Source organism: Phocoena phocoena, chromosome 8 (genome assembly GCF_963924675.1).
Source record: "Phocoena phocoena chromosome 8, mPhoPho1.1, whole genome shotgun sequence".
NCBI lineage: Eukaryota > Metazoa > Chordata > Mammalia > Artiodactyla > Phocoenidae > Phocoena > Phocoena phocoena.
This window is the reverse complement of record NC_089226.1, coordinates 84,754,271-84,768,963: the sequence shown is the minus strand read 5'-3', so window position 1 is coordinate 84,768,963 and position 14,693 is coordinate 84,754,271. Positions and strand designations below refer to the sequence as shown.

The window sequence follows — 14,693 nt, the reverse complement described above, 5'->3', positions numbered from 1 at the left end:
GACTTCAGCATTTGGCTTGAGTTCTAGCTATCCCAGAACTATACACATAGGGGTTTGCACTTGAGGGAAAAAGCCATATTAAATATATATCTCACCTAGTATGATTCCAATTTTTTAAGGGCTCAGTCCTCTCCAGTTTCTTTTTCTTCTGGTCATTCTCTAGTGCCTTTAAACAGTTGCTTTTTGTATTTTTCAGTTTATGATTTTTTTTTTTTCAGGAGAGTTAGTCTGATACAGACTACTCTGGCACTGTCAGAACTAGAATTTGGAACTTAAAAAAAAAATTCCTCAATCTTGCCTTGCTCTCTCAGCTGGAGGCCTTTGCAAGTACTGTTTCCTTTGCCTACACCATTTTTGTATCTACTCCTGTCCTTCCTGCCTCTACTTACTCTCTCATCTGACCAGATTCTACCCCTTCTTCAGGTTTCGCTTAGATCTCAGTTCCTTAGTGAAACCTTTCTTGAGTCTCTAAACTATGTTAAGTCCTGCTGCTGTAAGTTTCAAGAGTACACTCTACTTTCCTCAGCATAATACTTATCACTTACCATAACTGCATTCTTAATATCAATCTTCCCACTATACTGCAGACTTCTTGAGTATAGGAAGTCTTATTTACTGGTATATTCACAGTGTCTTTCACATTCCCTAGCATATAGTTGGTACTCAATAAATATTAATTTAATAAATGATGAATGGATGGGGTTTGGGTGGATGATAATGCCAGAAATCACTAAAGTTTTTTTATTTCTAATTATCATTCATTACTGAGGGCTCTGTCTTAGCCTAAAAATTGAGTTGTGATGCTTGTATTGATAGTTTTGTAAATAATTTATTCTAATTGAATGTTGCAAATGTCTTCCCTTAGTTATGTTTGCTTATGAACAGTGCCTGCTTGTGCTGGGCCATCACCCTGATATTTGGTATGAAGCTGCCCAGTATCTTGAGCAGTCAAGTAAACTGTTAGCAGAGAAAGGGGTGAGTATTTATTTGTTTCCCCCTTTTGGTCTTTTCATGGTTTTGATATAGCAATAATTTGCTAAAAGTATAGCACTGAATTTTGGTAATGAAGTGTAGGTATTGAACATTTTAATCTTATGTCACTATGAATCTTAGTGACCCTCTTATATGATTAGACTACCTTAGTCAGAATTAAAATATAGTGGCTCTTCTTTAATGTATTAAAGTGATAAATCATTTAGAGTACTTCTATGATTCTTCTTTATGTTAAAATAATGGGAAAAGTCTTTGGAATTTTTTTTTATATTTATTTACTTATTTATTTATTTGGTTGCACTGGGTCTTAGTTGCAGCACGTGGGCTCCTTAATTGCAGCAGGAGGGTTCCTTAGTTGTGGCATGTGAACTCTTAGTTGCGACATGCATGTGGGATCTAGTTCCCTGACCAGGGATTGAACCTGGGCCCCCTGCATTGGGAGCACAGAGTCTTATCCACTGTACCACCAGGGAGGTCCCTGGGATTTCTTAAGAATCAAGAAATGCATGTGTCCATAGGTATAAACATATGAGTGTGTGTTTTATTCTCTTTCAGCTTTATTGAAATTATTGTAAGTGAGCTTTCTTTTTTCTCTCCTAGGATATGAATAATGCCAAATTATTTAGTGATGAAGCTGCTAATATATATGAAAGAGCCATAAGCACTTTATTAAAGAAGAATATGCTTCTTTATTTTGCATATGCAGATTATGAAGAGGTGAGTTAAAATGTTTAGAACTTTCTTGTAATTGGATTTTTTACTGCAGTACTGAATTTTTTTTCTGGCTGCTTCTTTGCCAGGCATATTACTTTTGGAAGACAGAGATAATGCAGAATGAACAGTTATTAGTCCTTAGCTCATTATATATTTATGCTCAAAGCAGATGCCTTTGTGGGGTGCAGCCTCTGGATTCCTCAGAGCTCTAATGCTGCTTGTTTATGAATATATATTTATATCCACTTCTTCTCTACCACCTTAGAGTCGCATGAAGTATGAGAAAGTTCACAGTATATATAACAGACTTCTGGCAATTGAGGATATTGACCCCACCTTGGTAAGTAACTTTACAAGTCTCTTTCCCACTTTTGCAGTCTGCTTTAATTTAAAAAAAATTAATTTACATAAAGTAAAATTCACTGTTTTTGTTGAATTGTTAGTTCTATGAATCTTGACCAATAACATAGAGTTATGGGACAACCATCACAATTAAAATACAAAACACTTCAATCACCCCACAGAAATTCCCTCGTGTGACCCCCTTGTAGTCACCCCTTCCCTGTCTCCCAGCCCGACAATTGCAGATCTGCTTTCTGCTCATTTCTTCTGTTGTTGTTTGTAAGTGCAGTGCTATGAACCAGCCACAGTGGAGCTTTCTCTAACACCTTCCTTGTGAGCATGGCTTGAATACCACATAATTGTTGCTTAATAAATATTTCTTTTTAAATAAATGGAGGCAAGAGAAACCAACATTCTGGGAAGCAGTTGGACAAGAACTCACTTTATCCTGAATTCAACTCTGTAATTGTGGTTTTCAAAGCCCTGAATCTCTGCAGAAGTGCAGCAGAGTTCTTTCAGTGGGAGGGGAGGGGGAGGGCCAATCGTGGGGCTCCAGACCCTCTGCCTCAAGTCAACTACAGCTATACTCCTTTTTTTGTCTGTTTATCATGGGATTCCACTGCTCTAATTGCTTGCATTTAGTCATCATTTTAAAATTCATTTAGCAAACTGATCTGTGCTATGCACTGTGCTAGATTCCAGCAGTATAATGACACATAAGTAAAATTCCTTTCCTCAAGGAACTCATAGTTCATTCATCCATCTATTCATCTGTCTAAACTGGGCAATGTACTTTGACATCACCAAAACTGAGCAAATCAGGACCCTACTCATAGTCACCCTGTGTACAGTCCAGAGATGTTTTTTCATTGAACAAATATTGCATACTCATCATGTGTTGGGCACTCTGTAGGTGCTAAGTATAAAATGACTCAAATAGTTTATCAAGAAAGTTACATTATATGGTCTTTAGGAAATAGAGTAGTGGGCTTTTAAAAGTAATAAATCAAGAAATACTAGCATTTTCTCGTATTTTCACTTTTATTCCTTCCTTAAGATTTAATTTGCATGTTCTGGAATTAGATAATTGTGATGACTGCAAAACCTTGTGAACATACTAAAAACCGTTAAATTATACATTTAAAGGGTGAATTTTGTGCTATGTGAATTATATCTCAATTAAAATATTAATGTGCTTGTGGATTTAAATAGTACACTATCTATAATCTTTTTTATTTCTCAAGTATTCAAAATTGCTTCCTTATACAGCAAAACGTGTTAGTACTGAAGTAAGGTGAACCTGTATTGGATGCTACAGTCTGTAGAAAACAAATACTTTTTTTGTGTAGGTATATATCCAATATATGAAATTTGCAAGAAGAGCAGAAGGTATTAAATCTGGAAGAATGATATTTAAAAAAGCAAGAGAAGATACCAGAACCCGCCACCATGTCTATGTTACTGCAGCACTCATGGAGTATTATTGTAGTAAGGTAAGTCCTCAAATAAAATATAAAGATAAAATAATTTCCTTCATATGAGATAAATTAGTTAAAAGAAAGGCAGTCCTAATTTCTGTCATTAAGTTTTATTATTTATTTATTTATTTATATCTATCTGTTTTTTTGGCCACGTTGGTCTTCTTTGCTACACGCGGGCTTTCTCCAGCTGCAGCGAGTGGGGGCTACTCTGCCTGTTAGTTTATACCTTATTAAACTCCATATTTATGAATCTGAATCCCCTTGAATGGTTTTTAGCTCTGTAATTTTTACTTAACATAATTTTAATCTCCATTTTAATTCTTAATATACCTTGTCATATTTAGATGTTATAGTTTTAATATTCTTTGAGTATCTTGTCTGACACTGCATGGAAATCAGTAGTTTCCTCTCTACTTCTAGGACAAATCTGTTGCCTTTAAGATTTTTGAGCTGGGGCTAAAGAAATATGGAGACATTCCAGAATATGTCCTGGCCTATATTGACTATCTTTCTCACCTCAATGGTAAGTAGATTCTAGATCTGTAATGGTTACTTAATATTAAACCATCAATGTCATTCTCTGAAATTATGTTGCTGGGTTTTTTTCTTTCTCAAATGTATTATATTCTGTCATCACACCAGAACCAGGCACTTGATAGGCACTCAAATATTTGTGGCCTGTCAACTATGAATTTATGCTTATTGTATAATGGTTGATGCCTTTTGATTCTGCAGAGTGGTCTTTAATTTAGCATCAAAGTCCCAACAGTAATAGGGTAAAGCCACAAATCTCTAGCCACGAAAACTCAAAGATGCCCAAGTAGTAAACTGCTTTGAGGCTACTGGGGAAGATATTTCAAAGGAAGCATTATGTTTATAAGCATCTTTATTTTCCTATTTTGTTGTAATAATAATGACCATCTTTTATTGAGTTCCTACCTTATACCAGGCACTAGGCTAGAGGATCTGTATATTTATGTATGTATCTTATTTAGTCTAGTTAACCACAGTCCAGGATATGTAATTTCTTGACTAAAAATGATCTGGTTTAAAAACTGATTTAAGAAAGAAATATGAAATTATGTGCCATGTAAATAATTAGATGTAAATTAGATATCACAGGTAAATATTAGTGATTTTAATGATATTTTAGAAAAATGTAGCATTCTATATACCTAAATAGTAGAAAAGAATAAAACTTAAACATGATTTTATATTTCAGCTTAGTGATTCTACTCTCTGGAAAAGGACTTAACTCCAAAAAGTGAGACAGTGGAGCATTTAAGATTTTTGAGCTGGGGCTAAAGAAAATTTTCATATAATTTTCTTGTATGAAATGAATGTTCCTTACCAGTTTTATATTGTTTTGCTTGATTTTTTAGAATAGTTACTAAGATGTACAATATTTTACTCTAAAATTGAGGATGAACTCTGATGTCAGCATTATTATCTTCTAAAATCAGTGTCTTAGTTTGTTTATTCATCAACCCATCATTTATTCAGTAGCTTTGGTTAGTAAGGTCTGGAAATACAAGAATAGGACTCCATTGTTACCCTCAGAGTATTCTCCTGGGGAAATCAGATGTGTAAACATAATTGCATCATCATTTGATTCTTAATTGTGGCATAAATTCTGGGGTTAGGTGTATAATGATGTTTCAGATTTCTCATCTGCAGAATGGTTATAATGAGAGTACCTTTCATTGGACTGTTGAGATAATTAAATGAACTTTTGCATGTATTTGACTTATATATGGAATGTGGTAAGCATACAATAAATGTTAACTATTTAAGCTGATGGTGGCAGTCATGAAAAGCATGTGCTAAATTCTGTAATAGAGCCCTGAATGAATTACTTTGGAAGCACAGAGAGGAGCGTGTAATCTAAGTTCCAGAGCTGTGCTATGCAATTATGGTAGCCACTAGACTACTAAGTTTTTTGAGCCCTTGAATTGTGGCTAGGCCAAAATGAGATGTGGTGTAAGTTAAAATACATACTGACTTCAAAGAGATAGTAGAAAAGAAATGTAAAATATCTTAATAATTTTTCACATTGATTACATGTTGAAATGATAATTTAGATATTTAGGTTTAAATAAAATAAATTAAAATTAATTTCACCTGTTTTTATTCTTTTATTTTTGTTTTTGTTTGTTTTTATTCTTTTAAATGTGGCTAGCAGCAAATTTAAATTATTGGATAGTGCTGTTCTAGAGGGTGGGAGAAGGCAGCATGAGATGGGTCTTGAAGGATAAGTAATCGTTTTCCTAAAGATACAGGAAAATGCATTATTCCAGGAGAACACAGCATGTAATAAGCAGTGGAAAGTTATGTGGAATGGCAAAAAGTGTGTCTGGAGCAAAGCTTGGAATAAAGCTAAAAGAATAAAATGCAGGATTTACTTATTTCTTTAAGTACAGTATGTTAAGTTGAAGATGAAAGCCATGAATATGGTGCTATCTTCTTTGGTTCAATACCTATAATCTCTTGGTTTGACTTTGCATATTATGGACATGTAGTAAAACTGAATAACTGCCCTGCGGCAGTAAAAGCCAACTACTCTGTTGGATTTTAACAGTTTTATTGAGGCATAATTTATATACCATAAATGCACCCATTTAAAATACGCAGTTCAAAGAGTGTTAGTAAATTTACTACTAGATTCTTAAATTTTAATAGGTCCCTTAGAGCTTAGCAAGAAGTGTCATTTTCCACTTCCAACTACAGACCTCCCGAGACTCTTAAATTTTAATCCACCTCTGGTGACCATTGTTATTCATTTTCCATTTGCATATTTATCTACCAATCTAGATATGGTACCTATATAAGAATTTAAAGTAGTTAAATATAGAGTAGTCCTGGTGCTGCAAAATAAGAAAATCAAGTATCTAAATTTGAGCTTGTCATCCTCCACATTCAGTGTATTTAAAAAATATCAATAGTTTGATTCTTATAATGTCAACAGGTATGCAATTTTCATTATTAAAAAAAAATGAGATACCCGATTCAGATATCTCACTGTTATAAATTGTTTGACATTACAACTACACTATACTACAGAAGGAGGGCTAAACTAGAGGTAAAAAGACCTGGCTTCTAGTTATGGCTCTATTACTCAGTAACTGTGAGCCACATCAACTCACTTCATCTTTTTGAACCTCAAGCTTCCTCATCTATAAATATTGGGTGCGATAATAGTTAGATCTCTCTGCATAGGATTTTTGTGAGGATTAAATGAGATAATGCATTGTTGAATTATAAAACTGAATTTTAAAAAATATTTAAAATCTTCTTTAATATCCTAGAGGACAATAATACTCGAGTTTTGTTTGAACGAGTTTTAACATCTGGAAGTCTTCCACCTGAGAAGTCTGGGTAAGCCATTTTGAAAACTTACTGGTCGGGTTCTAATATTTGAATTGTGGTCTATGGCATGAACATTTGCTTGTTGTGAGTATACGTTCCAGGAGAAATTTCCCTTCTCTTTTGAAGCTTAATTTACAAATGCCTGCCTTGCCATATTTTCATACCTGTTTAAGATTTGTTAAAAATTTTTTTTGCATACTGACTAGGATTATTTTGAGAGATGCCTTAGCAATTTATTATTAAATATTTTAATATACCTTGCTATATATCCCTAGAAATTTATATGAACAAACTAGAGAAGAGTTCTGAAATTTTTACTTCTTACTCGAGAGCAAAGACTCTGACAAAATGAAAATTTGTTTGACAAATTATATCCCTGATTTATGGTTTTGACTCTGTCAGTTTTACAGGAGGAACAATATGGTATAGTGGTACAGTGAAAGTAGTAAGGCTTTGGAGTCTTGGGTTCAAATTCCAGCTCAGGCAACTACACCTTGGGCATATTTCCTCACTCTTGCCAATCCTTACGTTCTTGTCAAGTAGCAGTAATGTCTACCAGTATAGGAATTTTGTGATAGTACTCTACCTAGTATATAATAGGAACTCAGTGCATTACTTTAGTACAAAGGTGCTTACTGAGATTTATTTATTTATTTATTTAACATTATTTTTGGAGTATAATTGCTTTACAATGGTGTGTTAGTTTCTGCTTTATAGCAAAGTGAATCAGCTATACATATATCCCCATATCTCCTCCCTCTTGCGTCTCCCACCCTCCCTATCTCATTCCTCTAGGTGGTCACAAAGCACCGAGCTGATATCCCTGTGCTATGCAGCTGTTTCCCACTAGCTATCTATTTTACACTTGGTAGTGTATATATGTCCATGCCAGTCTCTCACATTGTCCCAGCTTACCCTTCCCCCTCCCCGTGTCCTCAAGTCCATTCTCTGTGTCTTTATTCCTATCCTGCCCCTAGGTTCATCAGAACCTTTTTTTTTTTAGATTCCATATATATGTGTTAGCATATGGTATTTGTTTTTCTCTTTCTGACTTACTTCACTCTGTATGACAGACTCTAGGTCCATCCACCTCACTACAAATAACTCAATTTCATTTCTTTTTATGGCTAATATTCCATTGTATATATGTGCCACAACTTCTTTATCCATTCTTCTGTCGATGGACACTTAGGTTGCTTCCATGTCCTGACTATTGTAAGTAGTGCTGCAGTGAACATTGTGGTACATGACTCTTTTTGAATTATGGTTTTCTCAGGGTATATGCCCAGTAGTGGGATTGCTGGGTCATACAATAGTTCTATTTTTCGTTTTTTAAGGAACCTCCATACTGTTCTCCATAGTGGCTGTATCAATTTACATTCCCCCCAACAGCGCAAGAGGGTTCCCTTTTCTCCACACCCTCTCCAGCATTTATTGTTTGTAGATTTTTTGATGATGGCCATTCTGATCGGTGTGAGGTGATACCTCATTGTAGATTGTTTTTTTAAGTTTTTTAAAATTAATTTATTTCATTTATTTATTTTTGGCTGTGTTGGGTCTTCGTTGCTGCGTGTGGGCTTTCTCTAGTTGTGCGTACTCTTCGTTGCGATGCGCAGCCTTCTCACTACGGTGGCCTTTCTTGTTGCGGAGCACGGGCTGTAGGCATGCGGGCTTCAGTAGTTGAAGCACGCAGGCTCAGTAGTTGTGGCGCATGGGCCTAGTTGCTGCATGGCATGTGGGGTCTTCCTGGACCAGGGCTCAAACCCGTGTCCCCTGCATTGGCAGGTGGATTCTTAACCACTGTGCCACCAGGGAAGCCCTCATTGTAGTTTTGACTTGCATTTCTCTAATGATTAGTGATGTTGAGCATCCTTTCATGTGTTTATTGGCAATCTGTATATCTTCTATGGCGAAGTGTCTATTTAGGTCTTCTGCCCATTTTTGGACTGGGTTGTTTGTTTATTTGATATTGAGCTGCATGAGCCTTACTGATATTTAAGTAAGTATCAGTAAGTAAGTATTAAGTAAGCCTTACTGATACCTACTTACTCTCTAAGTAGAGTCTTAGAGAATTAATTTTGGCTGTTAGAAAGTGGTGAGGCACAAATTTGTCCCCAGTGATCCGTATTAATGGGAAAAAAGAGAGAGCATGTTAGATTTCAAAAAATATTTTTATTCATATGTTGCCCCAAGAATGTATTCTACATTTTAATTCATGCGACTACAAAATGGTGAAGCCACATTATTCAGGAGAAACTGGAAATCTCTCTAGGTTCCTTTTTCAACTCTTCCACCTAGAGTTTACTCTCTCTAGTGTAAATGTCTCTCTTATTGGCCACAAAGGATAGGAAGGTATGCTAAATAAGTAAAAACTCAAAAAAAAAAAAGCCTTAAATATGGAAGTATTTAGGGTAAAGGGTTATGATGACTGTAATTTACTTTCAAATACTTAAGCAAAAACAAGATGAAGCAAATATGGCAAAGTATTAATAATGATTAAATCTAGGTTATGGTATATAGGCATTCATTATACTACTCTGTTTTTCTGAAGTTTGGAAATCTTTATAATAAAAAAAAGAGAGATTTGTATAATTTTAAAAAAAAGGGGGGGAAGAAGGGAACTTAAAGATTTTTTGTAAGCCTCAAACCCAGAATAGTAAAGTATTGATTATATTTATTTTCTTACAGAGAAATCTGGGCCCGATTTTTAGCTTTTGAAAGTAATATTGGTGATCTAGCTAGTATACTCAAAGTGGAGAAAAGACGGTTTACAGCATTCAAAGAAGAGTATGAAGGCAAAGAAACAGCTTTACTGGTAGATAGATACAAGTTCATGGATTTATATCCTTGCTCTGCAAGTGAACTAAAAGCGCTTGGGTATAAGGTATGTACTTGGGCTCAAGATGTGTGTAGTGTCTTTACTTTCCTAATGTTTTAGAATAGTTCATGGATAAACTTCACTCTAAAGTAAATTCTGAAATAGAAATTAATCAAGCTTTAGAATAGATTTGCAGAATAGAAAAAAGTTCAGGGATTTCCCTTGGGTTTGTGAAATATTGACTATCAACAATACTGAACAAAATGAGAATTAAAATGAGATTTAACAAACTTTCTTTCCTGGAAATTGTTAATGCCTTATATCTTATGTCTTGTGGGCAGATGGAGGAGGTGGGTGAAGGAAGAAAAACAAAAGAAAATCTGAATGTCACTTAGGTTAGTTTTTCTCTAATAGCTCTTAAGACTGATGTGTGTGTTTTGACAGGAGATCATATATAGTAATTCCTGCTATATATTTTGTAGATATAATGAAGAAACATTATAGCTTATTAAATCCATAAAGTTCCTTGAAGGATTTGTATCTTTAAAACAGGGCTCCTTCAGTGGGGTCCTTTAGGAAATTAGCTTATCTAGGAATGGAACTCTTCTGTTTGGACTACTGAGTCATAAGGAAACAAATATGGAACCTGAACTCATTCAGGCCAAGGGGAAAGATTAATGTTTACACACTCCTAGAAATAGCCCTTTCTGAGAAGACCATTGTTCTATCATTTCTTGATTTTTCTGTGTCATGTGAACAAAGACCAAGATGGAAGCCCAAAGGGAAGCTATATCCACAAGAGTCCTCGATTGGTCCCCTTAAGCCAGCCGGCATTAGGATGTTCCTCACCATCACTCTGTATTTCCTCACTGCCCTCTTTTAGCCTGGGTCTCACTGGCTAAACCAGATTAAAATAAACTTCAGACCTTTTCATTAATGGAAGCTCCAGTTGTGTGCCAGCCCCATGTTCCTATTCTGAACTAAGGGGTTACTGCTCAGGGATCAGCAGGTTCTGCTTCTGGTTTAACTACTTCTTAATGAAAAGCCAAAGACATTTTAAGAATATTATGTGGAATTTTTAGGCTATTTCAACTTTGCCAAGATGAAAATGGAAATTAAGGAAGTTAATGAAAAGATCTTACTAAGTAGAACTACTTCTTGAATATGACTTTTCCATCTTGTATTTGTTTCTGTTTTTTTATTTGGAAAGGATTATTATGCTTTTGTGTGTCACACATAAGTGAGAGAGGGAAAAAAAAGTAATTCCCAGTAGGCATACTCATTTAGATCTGCCACCAAATGCATATGAGCAAACTTTGAGAATATGAAATTCTCTTATATCCCTTGATGGTGGCAAAAGAGGCTCTTTTGGTTTTAGACAGATTGACACTGGTTACCTGTAGCAGAGGAACTTCTCTGGGATAGGGCCTCTTTAAGAGGTAGCATGTTGCTCCCTTTGATATATCTCAGAGGGTTGCTTTCAGCTCTGGCAGGCATTGCTGGGACACTGAAAAGAAGACTGGATGGGTGTGAGGTCAAACAGGCCTGTGCTCTCAAATCCTCTCTCTACTTCTTAGCCATCTAACATTGGAGACAGCAGAACCTCATTTGAGTGTCAGCTCCTTCTGTAAAATGGAGGTGTTACTATTTGCCTCCTCAGAGAGGGAATAAATGGCAAAAACTGACAAATAGTGGTTGCTCAACAAACATTCCTTCTCCCCTATAACAGTATTTTGGGAGTAATTTTTCATTTCATTAGCAAAATCTTATGAACTAATTTAAGTGATGATAAGCTTTATGTTAGGTTTCATGAGACAGCACCTTTCTTAATCCAGCTTCTTCACTTAGAGAACCTGGTAGATGATGTTCAATTTTAGTGGAAGGGAGATATCAGAAAAGTATCTAAAACCGCAGATTTTCTTCCAAATTACCCCACCTCTACCTGGTATGTATTACCTACAAAAGCTTGTATCTATCCTACAAGTGTCCCACCTGGCGACACTGAGTCTAATGATTCTTAACACTGGTCTTTACAGCCCTTCAGCTTTCCTTGTTAACAACCTTTACTGTCATGGAAGTTCTCGCTTATCTTTCTCCATTCTCTCTATGGTTTTAACCCAGTTATTCACAGTGTATCCTCAAGATTGTAGAATTGCACAGTTATACTCTATAAGTCCCTTTTTCAGGTTTAGGATTCTTCTGTTCTGCATTTTCAGGATGTCTCCCGTGCTAAGCTAGCAGCTATAATTCCAGACCCAGTTGTAGCTCCTTCTATAGTGCCTGTTCTGAAAGATGAAGTGGATAGAAAACCAGAATACCCTAAACCAGACACTCAGCAGATGATTCCATTTCAGCCACGACATTTAGCACGTAAGCCATGACTTTAGATCCAGTACTGAGACCTCAGTTTGTTTGTTGGTTTAACTGGAGAGGTGTGGGGGGGCAAAGTAATGTGACCTTTCCATTGTAGATTAATAATTAGACTCAGGGTCACTATGACAGGTGGTTTGGCTGTAATCTTTGAACCAAGATGAGTTTAAAATGTCTTAAAAAAGAAAAAAACAAAACCTCATTGATCCAGATTGCAGTAACCCATTTTGGCAGTGATACTTAAGACAGTTTTCAGAAATGCTGCTACATACAGATTACCTGCACAGCTGGAAACTTACTTTGGTGATGTTATTTGGTATCGTTTATACTTACTAATGGGTAGTAGCCTCTCTGGATTCTATTTGAACAAGGCCCTTATGATTAAATATGTTACTGTATAACTGACTTTAAATGGGATTGCTGAAAAAATGACTTGTGAGGCTTAGGCATGATCTTTGACAAAAACTGACTAGCTCAGCGCCTGGGTTGCCTTATGCAAAGTCACTTGTTTACTTTTCTGCCTCCCAGTGGCCACGGGGTTGAGACTGCTTTCACTGTCTCACCCACTTGCGTTTGGTCAAACATATAAAGCACTAAAAACATTTTAAGATGTCCAGAACAAAGCAACATGACTATTTGTACATAGTAATTTATGTACAAATTACTTATGTTGGTTCATTACATGTGCAGAAACTCTTCCATCCCATTTGATTCCTACTTTTCTTTCTTTTACAGCTCCGGGCTTACACCCTGTCCCCGGTGGAGTGTTCCCAGTACCACCTGCAGCAGTTGTTTTAATGAAACTTCTCCCTCCTCCTATTTGTTTCCAGGTTTGTTCACTATTTTCATGATAGATATTTGCTCTATGGGTAATTATAGTAATTGTGTGCTTTTTTCTCTTGTATCATGGGAAATGCAAAGTAGGGCTATTTTGTCAGATTATTGGGGATTAAATTTTCTTTGTGTCAAAATAGGGTCCTTTTGTACAAGTGGATGAACTGATGGAAATTTTCCGAAGATGCAAGATACCAAATAGTAAGTGATGAGTCTCCATTACTAGAGTGGAATTCACATTGTTGTTTCCTAGGCAGGAGAGACTGTCATCCTTTGGCACTGAAGTTTCCAAAACCAGCTAGCCATCTTGCAGAAGTACAGTGACACCTAGGAGGGATCCTTTGGATCTCTTTGGTACAGAGAGGCTTGTTCATGTTCTTATTCTTCTGAGAAAAACATCATAAAAAGCTTATCTTTTCTATTCATGTGAACATGCACTATCAGGTTTGGCTTATGAAAATAATTTTATTAATTTTAACAGCAGCTTTTTTGTATTTAACTATTTATTCAATAGTATCAGTAGTACTATCTCAGAATTTCCTAATAGGAGGCTACAAGATTATAAAGTATCCAAAGTAGTACATACATATTCCTTCACAGTAGCATACTTTTAAACATCCTCCAACAACAGTCCTTTTTGTTTTGCTTCAATAGCAGTTGAAGAAGCTGTGAGGATCATTACTGGAGGAGCCCCAGAGCTAGCTGTAGAAGGCAATGGCCCGGTGGAAAGTAATGCAGTACTCACCAAGGCTGTCAAAAGGCCCAACGAAGATTCAGACGAAGATGAGGAAAAGGGAGCTGTCGTTCCCCCTGTTCATGACATTTACAGAGCAAGGCAGCAGAAGCGAATTCGGTGAAGCAGGCACAGAACCTGCCTCAGAAAGAAAACTCCTATCCAGGATTCCTTTTGCCTCTTAAGTCATATGTTTAAAAGAGACAATGCTTTGTTACAAAGTTCTTGGAAACAAAGTTGTATTGTCATTGGTGCCTCTATTCATATGCTTCTTGAGAAAAACCAACCAACCTATGTGAATTTTAGGATTTGGAACAGACCTGTGCTCTAAGAAAAATTAGATTTTCAAAAATGTGAGAAGAGTACAAAGTGGCAGAACCACATTTTGTTCCCGCTTCAAGGGTGTCTTGTATGTACCACTTGAAGACTTGTGGGTTTTCAACAGTTTTATTTTAAAAACTGGATGGCTTATGATTGTAAAGCATTTTATCACATTTTCTGAAAACAACAGCTGTTCTTGGTTTGCTTATGTAGAGTCCTGCCTTATTGTTTGTTTTATTTATGGCAGAATGTACGGAATCGGTTTTGTAGTTTAAAATTTTAAAAAACAATCCTTTAGAAAATAAAAGGATCTCAAAAAGTCATGTCTCTTGCTGCTGCTTTCATTCAGATTTTATATGAAATAGCTACTTACGTTATTTAGCCAATACTGTTTAAAACTAAATGTCAACAATGTACGGAAAAGTCATCCTGTATTTACTATATATACACTTAACTGTTGTCCTTTCCTGGTCTTTTTTGCTACTATTTGAAAACATGAGGGATCCATTTTTAAGAGGCAAATTAAACATTTTAGAAATCTTCAAATATGAATGCATTTTTCCCAAATTAAATCTGAGGGCGATAGACTGAGATATTTTATCTTTCATGTCTCTTAAAAGCAACATAAGTGTGGGAATTCCTTTAACCACTCACTGTCTTGCTCTCACATAAATATGTTTCAAAAAGTGCTCAGTATTCAAGAACATTTTTTTCATCAGCT

The 14,693-nt window shown here is 35.8% G+C and overlaps 1 protein-coding gene across 1 annotated transcript in view; it reads left to right on the top strand.

Annotated features, from left to right (window-relative positions):
- CSTF3 (cleavage stimulation factor subunit 3) overlaps positions 1-14,291 on the top strand; it is a 70,310-nt gene extending 56,019 nt beyond the window's left edge. The window contains exons 11-21 of the mRNA XM_065883054.1: positions 866-975; positions 1,594-1,710; positions 1,973-2,047; positions 3,399-3,542; positions 3,951-4,053; positions 6,836-6,905; positions 9,585-9,780; positions 11,931-12,084; positions 12,820-12,914; positions 13,059-13,119; positions 13,573-14,291. Of these exons, the coding sequence (XP_065739126.1) occupies positions 866-975; positions 1,594-1,710; positions 1,973-2,047; positions 3,399-3,542; positions 3,951-4,053; positions 6,836-6,905; positions 9,585-9,780; positions 11,931-12,084; positions 12,820-12,914; positions 13,059-13,119; positions 13,573-13,775 (1,328 nt within the window). The 3' untranslated portion in view covers positions 13,776-14,291. The remainder of the gene's footprint in view (positions 1-865; positions 976-1,593; positions 1,711-1,972; positions 2,048-3,398; positions 3,543-3,950; positions 4,054-6,835; positions 6,906-9,584; positions 9,781-11,930; positions 12,085-12,819; positions 12,915-13,058; positions 13,120-13,572) is intronic.
- Positions 14,292-14,693: the final 402 nt, after the last annotated feature.